The sequence below is a fragment of the Aphis gossypii genome, chromosome 2, assembly GCF_020184175.1.
Source record: "Aphis gossypii isolate Hap1 chromosome 2, ASM2018417v2, whole genome shotgun sequence".
Lineage (NCBI taxonomy): Eukaryota > Metazoa > Arthropoda > Insecta > Hemiptera > Aphididae > Aphis > Aphis gossypii.
In genome coordinates, this window is record NC_065531.1 from 78,437,890 (window position 1) to 78,453,761 (window position 15,872).

The following is a 15,872-nucleotide window of genomic DNA, read 5'->3' on the forward strand; positions in this document are numbered from 1 at the left end:
GATGAAATTATAATATTAATCTATCCTCAAAATTCGATAACTTAAACAGGTTCGGCTTTGCGTTGATTATTATTAAAGTACACTTTGCTTTATATATATATAATTTTTTTATTTTTTATTTTTATATAAACTCTTATAATAGGTATGTACTTGTACATTAAATGTCGATTGAGTTTTTCTTTTTTTATGTAATGTTTTTCAAAAATATTTTCCACGTACACGAGAAGGTATTTTTCTTTGGAACTATGCATTTTATGTAATTAATATTATACACACACTTATAAAATGTTCTTGAATCGAATTTAAAATAGGTAAATAATGCGTTATAAAATTAAATTTGTTGGCTATATAAGGTTATCAGCATTATATAAGGTTTTCATACCTATAATAACTTTCAGTATTAATAAGAAAAGTTTTGTTGTAAAAATATTGAAGCCGATTTAATGTAGTACAGTACTGTTGTATAGATTACTTGTATAGGAACGTATCTTACAGATAAGTGTCCAAAAATTATTAATACAAGAATAAAATAAAAATATAAGATTTATTTTGTATATAACGAATCAAATCATCAACCCTAGTAAGGCATTGACTTACGTGAGTTTATATTGGCGAAATACAATTTTTTACAACTTTTTTAATCTGAAGTAGTTATGTCTATTTTAACAAAACAATATTATGTTCAATGTGCATATTATAATATTTTATAATATCATTTTATGAAATAGAAATAGCTTCAATCTTCCAGCATATACAGGCGTCCATTTGTTTTGATTGATGATTTAAAACAATAACTTAACAGCTCGCAAAGTACAATTTGATTAATTCATACAAAGTGTAACAAGCGAAGCTGTTAACTTAGAGTAAAAACTTTTGTACTCCACTGTCAGCCTTTATTCCTTCCTCCAGGTAGGTTATTCTAGAGTTGCTTTGCGAAATCGTTGGCTAGTACAAATTATTTTAAACGAAAAGAAAATAGAAAATAATTATCTATTACTTATTAGTTTAAAAAGTTGTTGAAATATATTATATATATTTACCAGTGTGTTATTAAAATAACAATGAACCATCTGTAACTTGGATGTATTCCCGAATAAAAATATTTTTATGACAGAAATAAGTTTTTTGGATTTGTTTTTGAAAACTAAATTATAGCATTTCTTTGTAACATTTTGGACTCCATATCTGAAAAAAGAAATATTTTAGTAAAAGATAATCGTTTCAATACATATTTATAATAGTACATAGTACATATAAATATATATTGTTTAACTCTTATAATATTGCTATCATACAACATTCCTACGTATTTAATAATTTGCATTCTCGATCATTGATTTGACATTTCCAGATTCGTATTAAGCTTTTCTGTAGGGGAAAAAAATTATAATTAGTTGATATAGGTAAGTATACTTAGTATACTTTCATACTAAAATATTGAGTCATCATAAAAATTGTTCGTTTTTACTAAGTAAAGATTTAGAAGAATTTATTAAATAACTTTCGCTTGCTACAAAATTAAGTTCGTTTGATCGAGTTATTTTTTGGATAGCTGTAAAATAGATTTCATTAACTTATTTTTTATTTATAAATGCTCATCTATAAAGATATAAAAATTAAACTGTAATTAAGTTGTATTTTACAAGTAACTCATGATAAAATATACACAGTTAGAACCTACTTATGTTAATAATGTATAGAATCTTGCTTGAACGTTTATGACTTTGTAATGGTATTGTTTTCATAATGGAATTTATTTTTTTTACGATTTGCTTTTGAGTTTTAAGTAATGAAATTTCTCTGCAGTACTTTGAACTTCTTATCTGAAAAAGAAAATACTTAAGTAAAAAATCATTTAAATACAAATTTATACCCACACACATAAGTAATAATTAAATATATATTGACTTTACTCACATAATATTACTATCATACAACGTTCATAGTACCTACTTATTTGATGACTAGCATTCTAGATCTGGACCAATAATTTGACTTTTCCAATTTTCAAATTTTTCAATAATTTTTCCAAGTTATGTGCTGTATACGGACACAAAAAAAAATTAGACTAAATATTAAGCAAAAACATAATGCCGATTAATCAATGAGTAATTATCAATTAAAATGTTGACTTATATAATATAATTATGAAGTATCACGAATAAAAAGTAATTATTTTTTTTTTCATCTGTCCAACGGAAACATATAACAAACTGCCGCGAATCAGATCAAAAAGTTCGCGAACAATAAAAATGTCAATAATATGTGATAAAATAACGCTCTGAATGTTGATTCGTGAAAGATCACTGCTGAAGAGTATAATATTATTTTCTAATAATTATATATTACCTACCTTAGTTTCAATAATAACAACGGTCGACAGCTCTGTCTATTGTTTCGTTGCGTACAGCTAACATGTCGTGTTAAATTCACTCAGCTTATTCAATTATATTCGAAATGGGAAACGCTGTCATTCGACAAACGGACCGTTTTTCGCGGGTCATGGTGGACGAAGAATTGCTACCGAGACGGCGGAGACATCGTCCAAGTCGAGACCATCGCGCAGCAGCATCGTGCCTTCGAGAACGTGAATTCTAGCGGCGGCGGCGGCGATGGTCTGGGAACGTCGGTCGTGGACAGTGGACTTGACAACGCGGTCGGCCACCAGCTGGTTGGAAGTTACCTTACCGAATATGGTATGACTCGCCTCAAAACGTCTGGCGCTTTTACACCGAGGACGCGATTTGTAGTTTGGACGTGGACGGTAAGAGATATGTTGCCACGGGAAAAACAGAAATTCGGAAACTGTTTAATGACGTGGTGGCACCGGAGACCGGCACTAACGAGGACGACGACAGTGACTCTGTCGATCGCTTGTCGTCCAATCGGTAGAATAATGACGGTCCGGTGTCCGTCCGGTGAGCTGCTGGTCGTGGCAACGACCGAGTGGTTTACTCAAACTTTCATCGTTGAATATACCGCGCCCGACCCGGCGATGTCCGGGGTCGCTTCCGTGGCCGTAATCACTTCCGCGATGACGGTAAAACGAGTTGGCGTCTATCCGCAGACGTCTGCAAGGACGCCGCAGTCGCCTCCACCGCCACCGGGGGGGGGGGGGGGCCTGATCTGACGTCGGTCATCATCAACTTGATTTACATTTCAATATAGTTTTCTTTTCAACTAACATTTTTGAGTTTTATTGAACCTGAAGGTACGGTTTTTTCAATACTCAATTAATTAATTTGTGTACATATAAACAAGCAGGTTATCTTGTTACTTATACATATGTACTTAATACATAGGTATACTAAATTTAATGTTAAATGTATACCATGATATTGTAAATAAATAGAACATAGATGTACGTTTAATTTTATATGTGTTTGTTTATTTTTTTAAACAGCAGTTATCTCTTTACATCATTTTACTCATAAATTTATATAAGCATGTCTATAAACATAAATATAATGTTTAATATAAAATAGAATAAAAGCATTACTAAATTGTGTTTTGTTTACATATATTTTATAAATTACTAGTAGATAACTATCTCTCTATATCATATACAGCAATTGCTTATTGTTTATTTAATTGATACGATTTAATATTTTTTTTTTATCTTCAAAATTCCGAGCTTATTATCTATAAGGTTACTTAGGTGATTGAACTTTACTGATGCTATTCAATTGTTACATTTTGGTTAGTTAATTCATATTTAATAACTAATTATACAAATAAACTACGTAATATAGTTTTATTTCTATTTAATATCTACATCTGACAATGACGAGTGTTAAAATCTATACAATAAACTTTTCTAAAAACATTTATAATAATTAAACAATCTATATAAATGATAAATACTAAAGTTATTTGTATCATGTTTACAAATTGAATACACTGTTTAGCTTATAATAAGTTCTTATGAATAGCTATGACAAAATAAAAACAAACTGGTGATGAAACTGCAAAAGTAGGTATAATATATAAGGTAAAAATAGTTTATGATGTATATAATTTAAGACTATATTTGTTAGTCAATATAAATTGTTATTTTTGAAAAAAAAAAATATAAAGTTGTATGTATTTCATAATTATAAATCATAAATCAAAATCATAACTATGATAAATGAAATGAGGGCTTAATCTAAAATTAGGTAGTGGGTAATAATCATCTATTCTACTATTTTATAAATGGTTGCATCCAAATGTGGATATGAACTCATCTATATAATTTGGTGTTCAATATATTTAACATCTTAAAATATTATCTATTTCTAAATTTATATAATTTAGAAGTATATCTAAGTTTCTAAATCTACCTATTACATTTTTCATGGTTAGAATACAAATAATTTGTTTTATATTATCTTAGTTCACATATCAATTTAATATAATCGATATATGATAAGCAAAGGTTATATAAATACAACTTTATAATATTCAGCATATGGTTTAATAAAAAACAATTTAAAACAATTATTATTGTATTATATTATTGCAAAAGTATTAACGTTGATAAAGCTATACTAATATATTATATTGAATAAGTTTAAAACATGATTTTATGAACTAGTTACTAGTGTATATTAATACTATATATAAAGATAAAAAAATTATAGTTTTTTAAGACATTATCAAATACATTATTTTAATATTAGAAAATCAACGTGATTTCGTTTAAATTTTTAGTAATATATTTAAAATTTAAATAAATATATTTTAATATCTTTAAACATTAAATATAATAATAATTATAAGTATAAAACAAGTAACACGGTGGCGCAACCAGGGGGGGAATTAAAGGGTTGTAATCTCTCCTGAAATTTTTTTCTGGTTGCATCTCTAGTAGATAGCATATCTAATTTAGAATTTTACGCTTAATACTTTATCATTTGAAACACTTTAAGTCACGATAACATTTAAAAAAATATATAAATGATTAATATGAAATTGAAAAACTATTTCTCTTTTAAATATATGTTTACACTGTACGTTCTAAGTATGATGAGTACTCAATATCCACCATCAAACAATTTTATTTTAGTGAAACATTGTTTATAAAAATGGTTCAGTAATCGGGTTGAAGATTAGTTCATTATATTACGAGGGTCAATCAAAAAGTATGTTGGTGGGCACAATGTTTGAACTGTTTTTCGAAAGTATAAATCGTGAAGTTAACCTCAGTTGAAATCTTATCAGTTATTATAGTTAACAATCATAATACCCTATCATTATAAATATCTTGTCCAAAATTGAAATTTGCGCAGTGATTAGATTTTTATGGTTATAAAATTGTAAATCAATGCAAATTTTCAGAGAAGTGCATGATTGGTTGTGAAAAGAGCGTTCATAATTTTTTAACTAGAATCAAAGAGAAATTCAATGGAGTGGAAACGCATAAGCTCTCCACAAAAAAAAAGGCAAAGGTGAATCTGCTTGAAAAGTGATGCTGACTCTCTCTTTCTTGATAATCGAGGCGTTGTTTATTTAATATTTAAAGGAACAAAGATAAATTCAGCTGCCTAATATAAATTATAAAACCCTCAAGAAATTGAGTAAGACTATAAATAACCGACGACCAAGGAATTGTGCTTCTATATTACAACTCAACTCCACATTCAACGAACGTTACGAAGGAACTTCCCCAGAAATTCATGTAGGAGGTTTTAAAACCCCTTCTTTCAGTCCTGATCTGTCAACTTGTGATTTTCATGTGTTTGGTTTTATGAAAAATAAGCTAGAGAATAACATAAGCGACTGGTGTTCACAAACTGGACGGGAGTATTTCATGTATTTTGACATTTGTCTTCTCTTCCTATCTCTATATAGGTATGAAAAATGTAGAAACTTACTTAGTGATTATTTCTAATCAAAAAAGAGTTTAAAAGAGTATTTTCTAATAAAATAATTTATTTAATTTTAATTTTTTAAATTATGGCTTACGCAGCATACTTTTTGATTAACCCTCGTATATAAAAAAAGTGGTTATATTTATAGTTGTTTTTGAATTAAGTGTAAATGTCGTTATGATTTATTTTCACTTGCAGCTATGAATATTTAAGAATATAATATTATGTTGATTTCATAATTTAAAATTAGACATGCTACACGAACATTAAATATATTATAAACAAACAATCAAATACTTTACTATTATACGTAAAGATGCAATGTATATTAATAAAATATATATTTATTTTAGTCTTATAACAAGTAAATAAACTAAATATCTGGCTTTGGTATTTGGTAATTAACCTACTCAACTAATATTGGTATTTGTATAAAAATTGAGAATAAAAATATTAAGTTAATTAATATTTTTAATTTTAATGTATTAACATATTATCATTAAATACGAGTTTCCACTAACTCTACAATATAATATATGTAAGATTAAATTCACATTAAACAGTGAAGTATAAATTATTTAATATTATTCATAAAGCAATAAAATTTTGTCAAGCGTAACCTATAAATATACTTTATAGATACATTTGACATTGTTATTTTTGAAAATTTCTAAAATTATAGGTACCTACTAAATTATAGAAAGAGTAATGTATATTGTATAATGCAATACCACCAATTACGATTTATAAATGGAAATTAATGTCAAATTATGTAATATCATTTGTAAATTTGTAATCATTTGTAACCACAAAAAGAAAATTTGTAACTCACCCACATCGGCTCAAAACGAAATTTCCATGTAGCGGGGCCACGGTAACGTCACTACAGCCTGCCACTAGAGAAGTTCGACTTGTAGGTACTTGTAACCTAGTGAAAATTATGTAATATCATTTGTAATTGTTGGAAACAATAAGGCTGGAATAGGTAAAAGAAAAAAAAGGAAACAAAATGTAACACTTGTTTTATATTGAATAGTAGTATATTAATTTGAACAATTAATTTAAATAATTTCGCCACCATGTAGATCACGGAATAAAGTACGGTGCACTGACGGCCAGAAAGGACTTCTTTCCTAGTCGCGTAAGTCTGCCCGGGTGGGTCTTACTACGACAGAAGAAAGAAGTTAGAGGGACGGAGTCCGTAGGACTGGGAGAACTTCCTTCTTAGTCGCGTAAGTCTGCCCGGGTGGGTCTTACTATGACAGAAGGAAGAAGAGAGAGAGACGGAGTCCGTAGGACTAGGAGGACTTCCTTCTTAGTCGCGTAAGTCTGCCCGGGTGGGTCTTACTACGACGGAAGAAAGAAGCGAGAAGGACGGAGTCCTTAGGACTAGGAGGACTTTCTTCTTAGTCGCGTAAGTCTGCCCGGGTGGGTCTTACTACGACGGAAGAAAGAACCGAGAGAGACGGAGTCCGTAGGACTAGGAGGACTTTCTTCTTAGTCGCGTAAGTCTGCCCGGGTGGGTCTTACTACGACGGAAGAAAGAACCGAGAGAGACGGAGTCCGTAGGACTAGGAGGACTTCCTTCTTAGTCGCGTAAGTCTGCCCGGGTGGGTCTTACTACGACGGAAGAAAGAACCGAGAAGGACGGAGTCTGTAGGACTGGGAGCACTTTCTTCTTAGTCGCGTAAGTCTGCCCGGGTGGGTCTTACTACGACGGAAGAAAGAAGCGAGAAGGACGGAGTCCGTAGGACTGGGAGCACTTTCTTCTTAGTCGCGTAAGTCTGCCCGGGTGGGTCTTACTACGACGGAAGAAAGAAGCGAGAAGGACGGAGTCCGTAGAACTGGGAGCACTTTCTTCTTATAGTCGCGTAAGTCTGCCCGGGTGGGTCTTACTACGACAGAAGAAAGTGGGAGATTAGTGTCCGGTGGTCAGTCCGCCGACCTTTTATATCCGGTTCATCGACGATAATAATTTGACGGCTCGTGCATAGATAATAAAGATAAAATAGATATACAAATAGGTAGTACCTGCGCTTATCGCACACAGCATGACTGAATATAATATATGATAATTATCTTAAATATAGGTAGATATTTATAATAATAATAAGAAATATAATAAGAATTTTAAATAAACGTAAAACCACAAAATATTAACAATATAATAATTTTACATATGCGTAAACAGTAATCATTTGTAACCACCAAAAAAATTTGTAACCCATCCACATTGTCTCAAAACAAAGTTTCATGTGGCGGGCCCACGGTGACGTCACTACAGCCCGCCATTACAAAAGTTTGACTTGTAGGTACTTGAAACCTAGTGGAAATTATGTAATATCATTTGTAATTATTTGTGATCACCAAAAAAAAAAAAACTTGTAACCCACCCACATCGGCTCAAAACAAATTTAGCTCATTAACTGTGTGACTTACTTACCAAAATATCCTGTTTGAATAAAAAATTTGCCCATTTATCCTTTTGACTAAATGGTGTGTGCCAATTATTTTCAATTTTCATTAATAACTATACTCACTCATGTTCAATTGTTTACCCTTTTATTAACTTTTTTTAATCTTTTTCTTCTTTAAAATAAATGTATTAATTATTCATACTTTTATATTATATAGTATAATATATTTTTTATGTTATAATATGCTGTAGCTAACATCTATGTTAATATAGTCCATAGTATATAAAGTATACTACAAAATATAATAAATTGCTAAAAATAATCTTCACTTCATCAAATTAAATATTGTGCAAAGTCCATAATCAATAATATCCAAAAAACAGTCTTACCTTTATTTTAATTTTTCAAATCTCTTAAAATATTTATATATATGATTTAGTTCAGTTCTTTAAATTATTATTTGTAACTATACATAGGTAGGCGCCTGCCCATATCATATTATTGGTGGTTATTACGACATTATTATGTACGTTTACATATATTATTATTCATTACATTGCAACACATATTTTATGTTGTTAATAGAACGTTTATTTAATACATAGCAATATTTACATTAGTTGGTACTTGGTAGCTATTCTTAATGTTTTCTTAAGTAATGATGGATATAATATAGTTTCTATCATGCATTAAAGAAAATCGATATGGTCACAGAGAAAAGGATATTATACAGATTAAGGAAGACTGAAAACCCACTGAAGTTCCTTTGAATAAAGATTCTTCAGAACCAATCTGCAGCCCTTTATAATCCGATGAAGTTTGAGAAAATTTTAACAAAAATATTGTTGAAGATATATTAGAATAATGAATTTTTGTCTGCAAAAATGAAGATTTTCCAACAGGTATTCATCGTTGTAGCAACTGCAATAAAGCAGTTAATTTGTTTGGGTGTTCAGTAGAAGATCATATAATTAATTTTACATTTTTTCATTTAAAATAAAACAAAGTACCTAGACAACGTAAATGATTTACATCTATGTTAATAGATACGCATATTTTATGTTGTTAATTGAACATTTTTTAATACATAGCAATACTTACATTAGTTGGTAGCTATTCTTAATGTCTTTTTAAGTAATGATGGATATAATATAGTTTCCATCATGCATTAAGGAAAATCGATATGGTTACAAAGAAAAGGATCATTTTACGTTGTCTAGGTACTTTGTTTTATTTTAAATGAAAAAATGTAAAATTAATTATATGATCTTCTACTGAACACCCAAACAAATTAACTGCTTTATTGCAGTTGCTACAACGATGAATACCTGTTGGAAAATCTTCATTTTTGCAGGCAAAAATTCATTATTCTAATATATCTTCAACAATATTTTTGTTAAAATTTTCTCAAACTTCATCGGATTATAAAGGGCTGCAGATTGGTTCTGAAGAATCTTTATTCAAAGGAACTTCAGTGGGTTTTCAGTCTTCCTTAATCTGTATAATATCCTTTTCTCTGTGACCATATCGATTTTCTTTAATGCATGATAGAAACTATATTATATCCGTCATTACTTAAGAAAACATTAAGAATAGCTACCAAGTACCAACTAATGTAAATATTGCTATGTATTAAATAAACGTTCTATTAACAACATAAAATATGTGTTGCAATGTAATGAATAATAATATATGTAAACGTACATAATAATGTCGTAATAACCACCAATAATATGATATGGGCAGGCGCCTACCTATGTATAGTTACAAATAATAATTTAAAGAACTGAACTAAATCATATATATAAATATTTTAAGAGATTTGAAAAATTAAAATAAAGGTAAGACTGTTTTTTGGATATTATTGATTATGGACTTTGCACAATATTTAATTTGATGAAGTGAAGATTATTTTTAGCAATTTATTATATTTTGTAGTATACTTTATATACTATGGACTATATTAACATAGATGTTAGCTACAGAATATTATAACATAAAAAATATATTATACTATATAATATGAAGGTATGAATAATTAATACATTTATTTTAAAGAATAAAAAGATTAAAAAAAGTTAATAAAAGGGTAAACAATTGAACATGAGTGAGTATAGTTATTAATGAAAATTGAAAATAATTGGCACACACCATTTAGTCAAAATAATAAATGGGCAAATTTTTTACTCAAACAGGATATTTTGGTAAGTAAGTCACACATTTAATGAGCTAAATTTGTTTTGAGCCGATGTGGGTGGGTTACAAGTTTTTTTTTTTGGTGATTACAAATGATTTTACATAATTTGACATTAATTTCCATTTATAAATCGTAAGTGGCGGGGGCCAGAGTAACTAACCTATTACTAACAATGTATCTAATATTTGTGCATATACTCATATTTTAATTTAATAAAATAAAAATATTATCATGACAAAATTGTTTAAAAATTACACCTATAAAAATAAATAGACCTATAGTTTAATAATATAGTTATTTGCAATTAGTGCAATAAATATATGTTCTTTAACAGTAATAAGTAGTTAAGTTTTATAAGATATTACTTTATAAACTATTTTGATACTTGACAATATCAATTATGAATAAATAATAATAATAATAATATTTTTAAATAAATATTATGTTTTTTATCATTTCTAACACAATATGCGATGGCTAATTGGTAGCGGGAGTCTATTTTTTTCATCGTACGATCGATATTCCTAAGGGTTAAAGGTAAAACTAAAATGTCCATATAGAAATGTATTTTTTGAAAATACAGTAATCGTTCATACGACGTACTTACAAAATAAGTCTCTTGCAAGTGAAATATTGATTGAAATAAGCTACCTATATGTATACAATATGATATAGTATACAATTTACGAGAAGTCAATGATAGTTGAATATTACTTTTAAAACTTTTTCTGGTAAATCTCGTACACAGTGTTCAAAAAAGTAGTCAAAATCAGCTTTGGGTGCGATTTGAAAAGATAATACTACTATAAGATAGATAGTAAAATTAATCGGAGCGATCGAACGTAAAAAAATAGGGATAAGGCCTTGAGTATCTTCGACTACCGATGCACGTACGATTAATTAATTCGAGTATATAAATACATTAATATATTTTTTTTCATAGGCACGTCACAAATATACACAATAGTGCATAATATACTATATATCGTATACACATTATATGTGTAATATAATTCAGTATTATACGGTATAATTAATCGGGAAGCGTTTGCGGCGATGAGTATAATATAAAATATATCATACATTCATACTATTTTACGCAATACACGAATCATACCTAATATTAATATAATATTAAAATTATTATACACAGTACATTTTATAATATTGAGTCGTGGCAGTTGGTGTTTACAGTTCAGGGACGGACTGGCGATTTTCGAAATCAAAAAAAAAAAAAAAATAAACAAAAGCTGTCAGAGGAGCGATACAAAACATTGTTTGTGGGACGTCAACGATACCGAAAAATATGTAAGTATATTTTGGCTTACGGGGCAGGATTATCGTCTAGCTTGGACGCCCTGTCTTCACTACTTGTCTAATCAAAACCTACCCTCGAGCGAGCGATACGAATGTAATTTATACATACAAGCGGCAGGCGCGCACAGTTTCGCAGTGGCGGCTGCTAGAATCAGTGGTCGCCGGCGGGAGGTTTTGTCGGTTTGGGTCTGGTCGGCTTTGGCACCGGGTCCGGGAGCTGGACCACGACGCGATGCCACACGTTGGCCGGGATTCCGTAATAGTACCGCGGTATGACGGTGTGATGACGTTTCTTTGCGTGAGTCCTCAGCGTATCGATCCGGCTGTACACGGCGTCACAGTCCGAACACTTGTGGTCCCGCGAGTAGTGCGTCTGAAAATGGTGCCACTTGCTCCGCACGTGCTTGTCGCACACCTTGCACACGAACAGTTTGGGATTGACCGGATCCTGGTGGAATATCTGATCACAGTTGGGCTTCCGGTGGTATTTTATGTCTGTAAAACGCGAGTGTAAGTGTTAAGACGTGTTCTTTTTTTCTAAGGATCCTATCGTTTTATTATAAACATTTTGCATTTCCGATGGCCAGTATACTACAACTATTAATAATTAGTTACCTATGAATAATTACGATTTATAAATAAAAAGTATTTGAAGTCTAGTAGAGCAATTTTATACTAACGTAGTGAATAAAATAACATTTTTCAACAATTTAATGTCGTATCTATTGTTCTAGGTAAAGATCGTTTTTTCACGAATATATATACCTACATGTAATGGGTATAAATTACTGTTTATTACGATCAAATAAACATATTTTATAGAAGCAGGCAATGCAAAATGGTATTGGTATGAGACTTCATAAAAAGAAGAAAAAAATTGAAACTTATCACTTTAAAATATGTATATTATTGTTTTTCTGAATTTATTTTTGTTGTATTAATTAGCTTAATAGATAATATATTATTGAATTAAGATAATGAATGAAAAGCAGATAAGTACCGTATACGCTCTTTAGTATCAACAACGTCGCTTCGTTTATATTTGACGGCAACGGCAATGGCACGTCTGACTTGCGGGCTTCAAAGTAATTGTGATGTTCAACCTGGAAAATATAAAGTTTTTGTTATAAATGTATATTTTTTTTATGGTCATGGTTGGTTCAACGACTTAGTGGTTTTTTAAATAACAGAAATCTATTTGTTCACCTAAATATATTAGAAGTTTTTACAGTAGAGATTTATAATAGAGCCTATGTAGTATGTATGAATAAAAATGATGAATGTTCATGATATAGCCGATATAGATATAAGAAATAATTTTTGAAGTGAAAACTTCTTTAGCGGCGTTGTGCACTTTTTTTGATGGGTAAAAAAATGTTAAACTCACGTCAGGACGAATGCTCGCATTTAGACCATTATGCGAAAGAAAAATAAACATATACTTTTAGTAATCCAATTTTAATTTTATAAAATAATTTGAATTTGTTAGTCTTTTTTCAATGTTTTGTAGGAAAAACGTTTTCATTTCAGAAATCTATGTTGCACTTGTTGATCTTTATTACCGTTTTAGATGTTTTATCTAGTACCTAGTTACTTGTTATTTTATTGTTAGTGTCTAGTGTTGGTTTTGTTCAATTACTTACTACAAGCTAAAATGAATGATTGGCGTAAGGGATGTTTAGATAAAAAAAAAAACGTAATATATTATCCACACCACGAAAAAAATTACGGCATAATTTGAAAAATGTATTTTTCAAAAGAACACCAAAAATATTCAGGTTAATATTAATATCAATAGTTAATAGTTATAGTTCTGAAGTGTTAAATTTTCAATGTAGTATAATTGTCATGTTTGTGTAGGATACCGCATTAAATGAATAATATTGTATTTTACCACATAAATGATAGGTACCTAGTACTTTTATATTGATAATTATTAAAGCAATCCGTGCAAAATTATTTCTTAATTATTCCAAAATATCAAAAATGCACAACGTTAATAATATGCAAGTTTTAACTTCTGCCGGCACTTCCGGAGTGCAGCCAGTCTGTTTTTTTTTTAATTGAATGATTATTCCATTAGTTTTGTTGTTTTAAGGTAAGTTACAGTGAATGTATGAATCTACGTTTTACTAGTATATAAAAACAGTTCTTTACCTCATCAAGTGTTTTTTTTACCATGTTTGAATTCGCATTTTTCACACAAGATAAGTCCATTGGTTCGGTTTGTTCTGTATTGTTGCTTGCTATTGATAAATCCGTTGGTCTTATTTGGATGTCATGACTGCTATCGGCGCTATTATTCTACAATAAAGATAAGTAATTACTAATTATCTACCTATTAGTATACGAACTATTAGTGTTACGTTATAAATGTTATAAATCTTTATCAAATGTCCCAAATGGATCCAAACAAATATTGAAAAATATATGAAAAGTATATACTTTTAGAAAATTTGAACAAAATTGTAATTTAAACTTTCAATTTACGCGATTTTTCATTAAACTAGCTATGCACAGTGCATTAGTACACACAAACCTTAAAAATTTATAAAATTAAACAATTCCGCTTAAACTTAAAATATAATTAAAATATAAATTTTAAGTTATATTATTACATTGTAATAGTTTTTGTTTGGATCCAACGGATCCATTGATAAGATTTGATAACTTGTATGACTACGTAAGCACTAATCGTCCGTATCGTATTTAATGAGAAATATAGTCAATCGTTAGTTATACCATACTTTAGAGGATGCTACACCCACATGTGTTGTCTTACAAATCTAAAAAAATGGCAAAATTATATGGGTATTTTAATTTTAATGTGAATTGTATATAATCCCGTAAATTATTTTAAAATACACATTAATCAGTTCAAAATATAAGTACAAATTTTATATGTTATATGTTGGTTTGTAAAATCTTGACAATTCATGTGGATATAACATCTTTTTAAAAGAAAACGGTTACTTTACTTTAAAATGTTCTTTTCCATGTATGGGCATACTGCTGGACATTTTCGTTCAATTATTAGATACAACACAGCTTTTGAATTATCAAATCAAGAACGTTTTCAACTCGTATCAGTATTATATTTCAACGGACGTCTTCTATAGGCTATAGCAGCACTTCAGCGTATACTTGAGAAAAAAACTTGAGTCTATTTCCAAAAGGAAAATTTTTCAAGTTAAAAATGGTATGAATAATCCTCAAAAGCTTTTTGGGAAGTTGTGTGACTATTTAAATTATTTTTAAAATTTTTATTTTCTGAATTTCATTCCATGTTATAATTCAGTATCATGAAAATATTGGCCTTGTATGATATTTTTTTTCTTATCTCGTAGTCTTGTTGGTAAGTTCCTGAACAGTTGTTTTTTTACTAGGCAGGATTGTTAGCCCTGCGCTTAACCCCCAACCTGGAGGACCAGACCACACCAATCAATTAAGATCAGTGCGGGGCTATTGCAGAACACTTTAAGGTGCTCTGGGCGATGGGGGCGCCACGTTCCCTACGCCTAATATTAAATAGTTTATGAACATTTATATATAATATAAATATACATTTAACACATGTCACCAAATTTTTTCAGACTTGCTTCTAAAAAACAGAGAGTCTAGACCAATTTAAAACTGGACTGCATCAAACGGTTCTCTGGATAAAGGAATATCATTAATAAATGCAACTCTTTTCAAAAAATGTATTGAACAACTTTAAGATCGTTAATATAAGTCGACAATTAATAATTGTATGACCAAATTAACGAGCCAAATTCCAAGGAAGAACGTACAAGAGAGCAGTACAAGTTTTTCAAGAAAAACACATTTTTAAACTGTTGCGTATTTCTACTAATGAAACCAAGCATCTTGTATGATTTATTTAATACTGTTTTATGATTAATTTTAAACGATAAATCATGTTCAAAATTCAAATCATAATAGTTGTATGTTGAATGTATATTATAATATGTATCCTATGGTACCTACAGTTATATTTTATACTGTAGAACTCATTTAAGACGTTTTCTTAAGGATCAGTTAAAAATAGCGTATTATAAGAGACATCGTATAATGTGAGAAAATTAATAC

General features: G+C 29.6%; 1 protein-coding gene and 1 long non-coding RNA gene across 13 annotated transcripts; both read right to left on the reverse strand.

The window, feature by feature from the left end:
- Positions 1–525: 525 nt before the first annotated feature.
- Positions 526–3,255, reverse strand: LOC126550374 (uncharacterized). Of its 12 annotated transcripts, none has more exons than XR_007604457.1 (7): positions 2,354–3,255; positions 1,918–2,040; positions 1,682–1,815; positions 1,431–1,599; positions 1,296–1,368; positions 1,041–1,185; positions 526–945 (listed from the first exon to the last, which is right to left on the reverse strand). It is a non-coding gene; the product is annotated as an uncharacterized LOC126550374 (long non-coding RNA). The 12 variants fall into 12 exon arrangements; XR_007604459.1 differs by having other exon boundaries at positions 1,274–1,368; positions 1,431–1,552; positions 2,354–3,253; XR_007604458.1 differs by having other exon boundaries at positions 1,431–1,552; positions 2,350–3,251.
- An 8,315-nt stretch (positions 3,256–11,570) lies between these two features.
- LOC126550017 (uncharacterized) lies at positions 11,571–15,635 on the reverse strand. The gene is made up of 4 exons (XM_050200763.1): positions 14,762–15,635; positions 13,941–14,087; positions 12,784–12,886; positions 11,571–12,278 (listed from the first exon to the last, which is right to left on the reverse strand). Exons 1-4 carry the CDS (start codon positions 14,801–14,803, stop codon positions 11,935–11,937), a joined length of 636 nt encoding a protein of 211 aa, XP_050056720.1. The 5' UTR covers positions 14,804–15,635; the 3' UTR covers positions 11,571–11,934.
- Between the last annotated feature and the right edge of the window lie 237 nt (positions 15,636–15,872).

Coding starts and splice junctions, on each gene's coding strand:
- LOC126550017 (XM_050200763.1), bottom strand. CDS start 14,803: ATGTCCAGCAGTATGCCCATACATGGAAAAGAACATTTTAAA. Junction 14,088..14,761: donor ATGGAAAAGAACATTTTAAA/GTAAAGTAACCG, acceptor TCTTTATTGTAG/AATAATAGCGCCGATAGCAG. Junction 12,887..13,940: donor TAAAAAAAACACTTGATGAG/GTAAAGAACTGT, acceptor TATATTTTCCAG/GTTGAACATCACAATTACTT.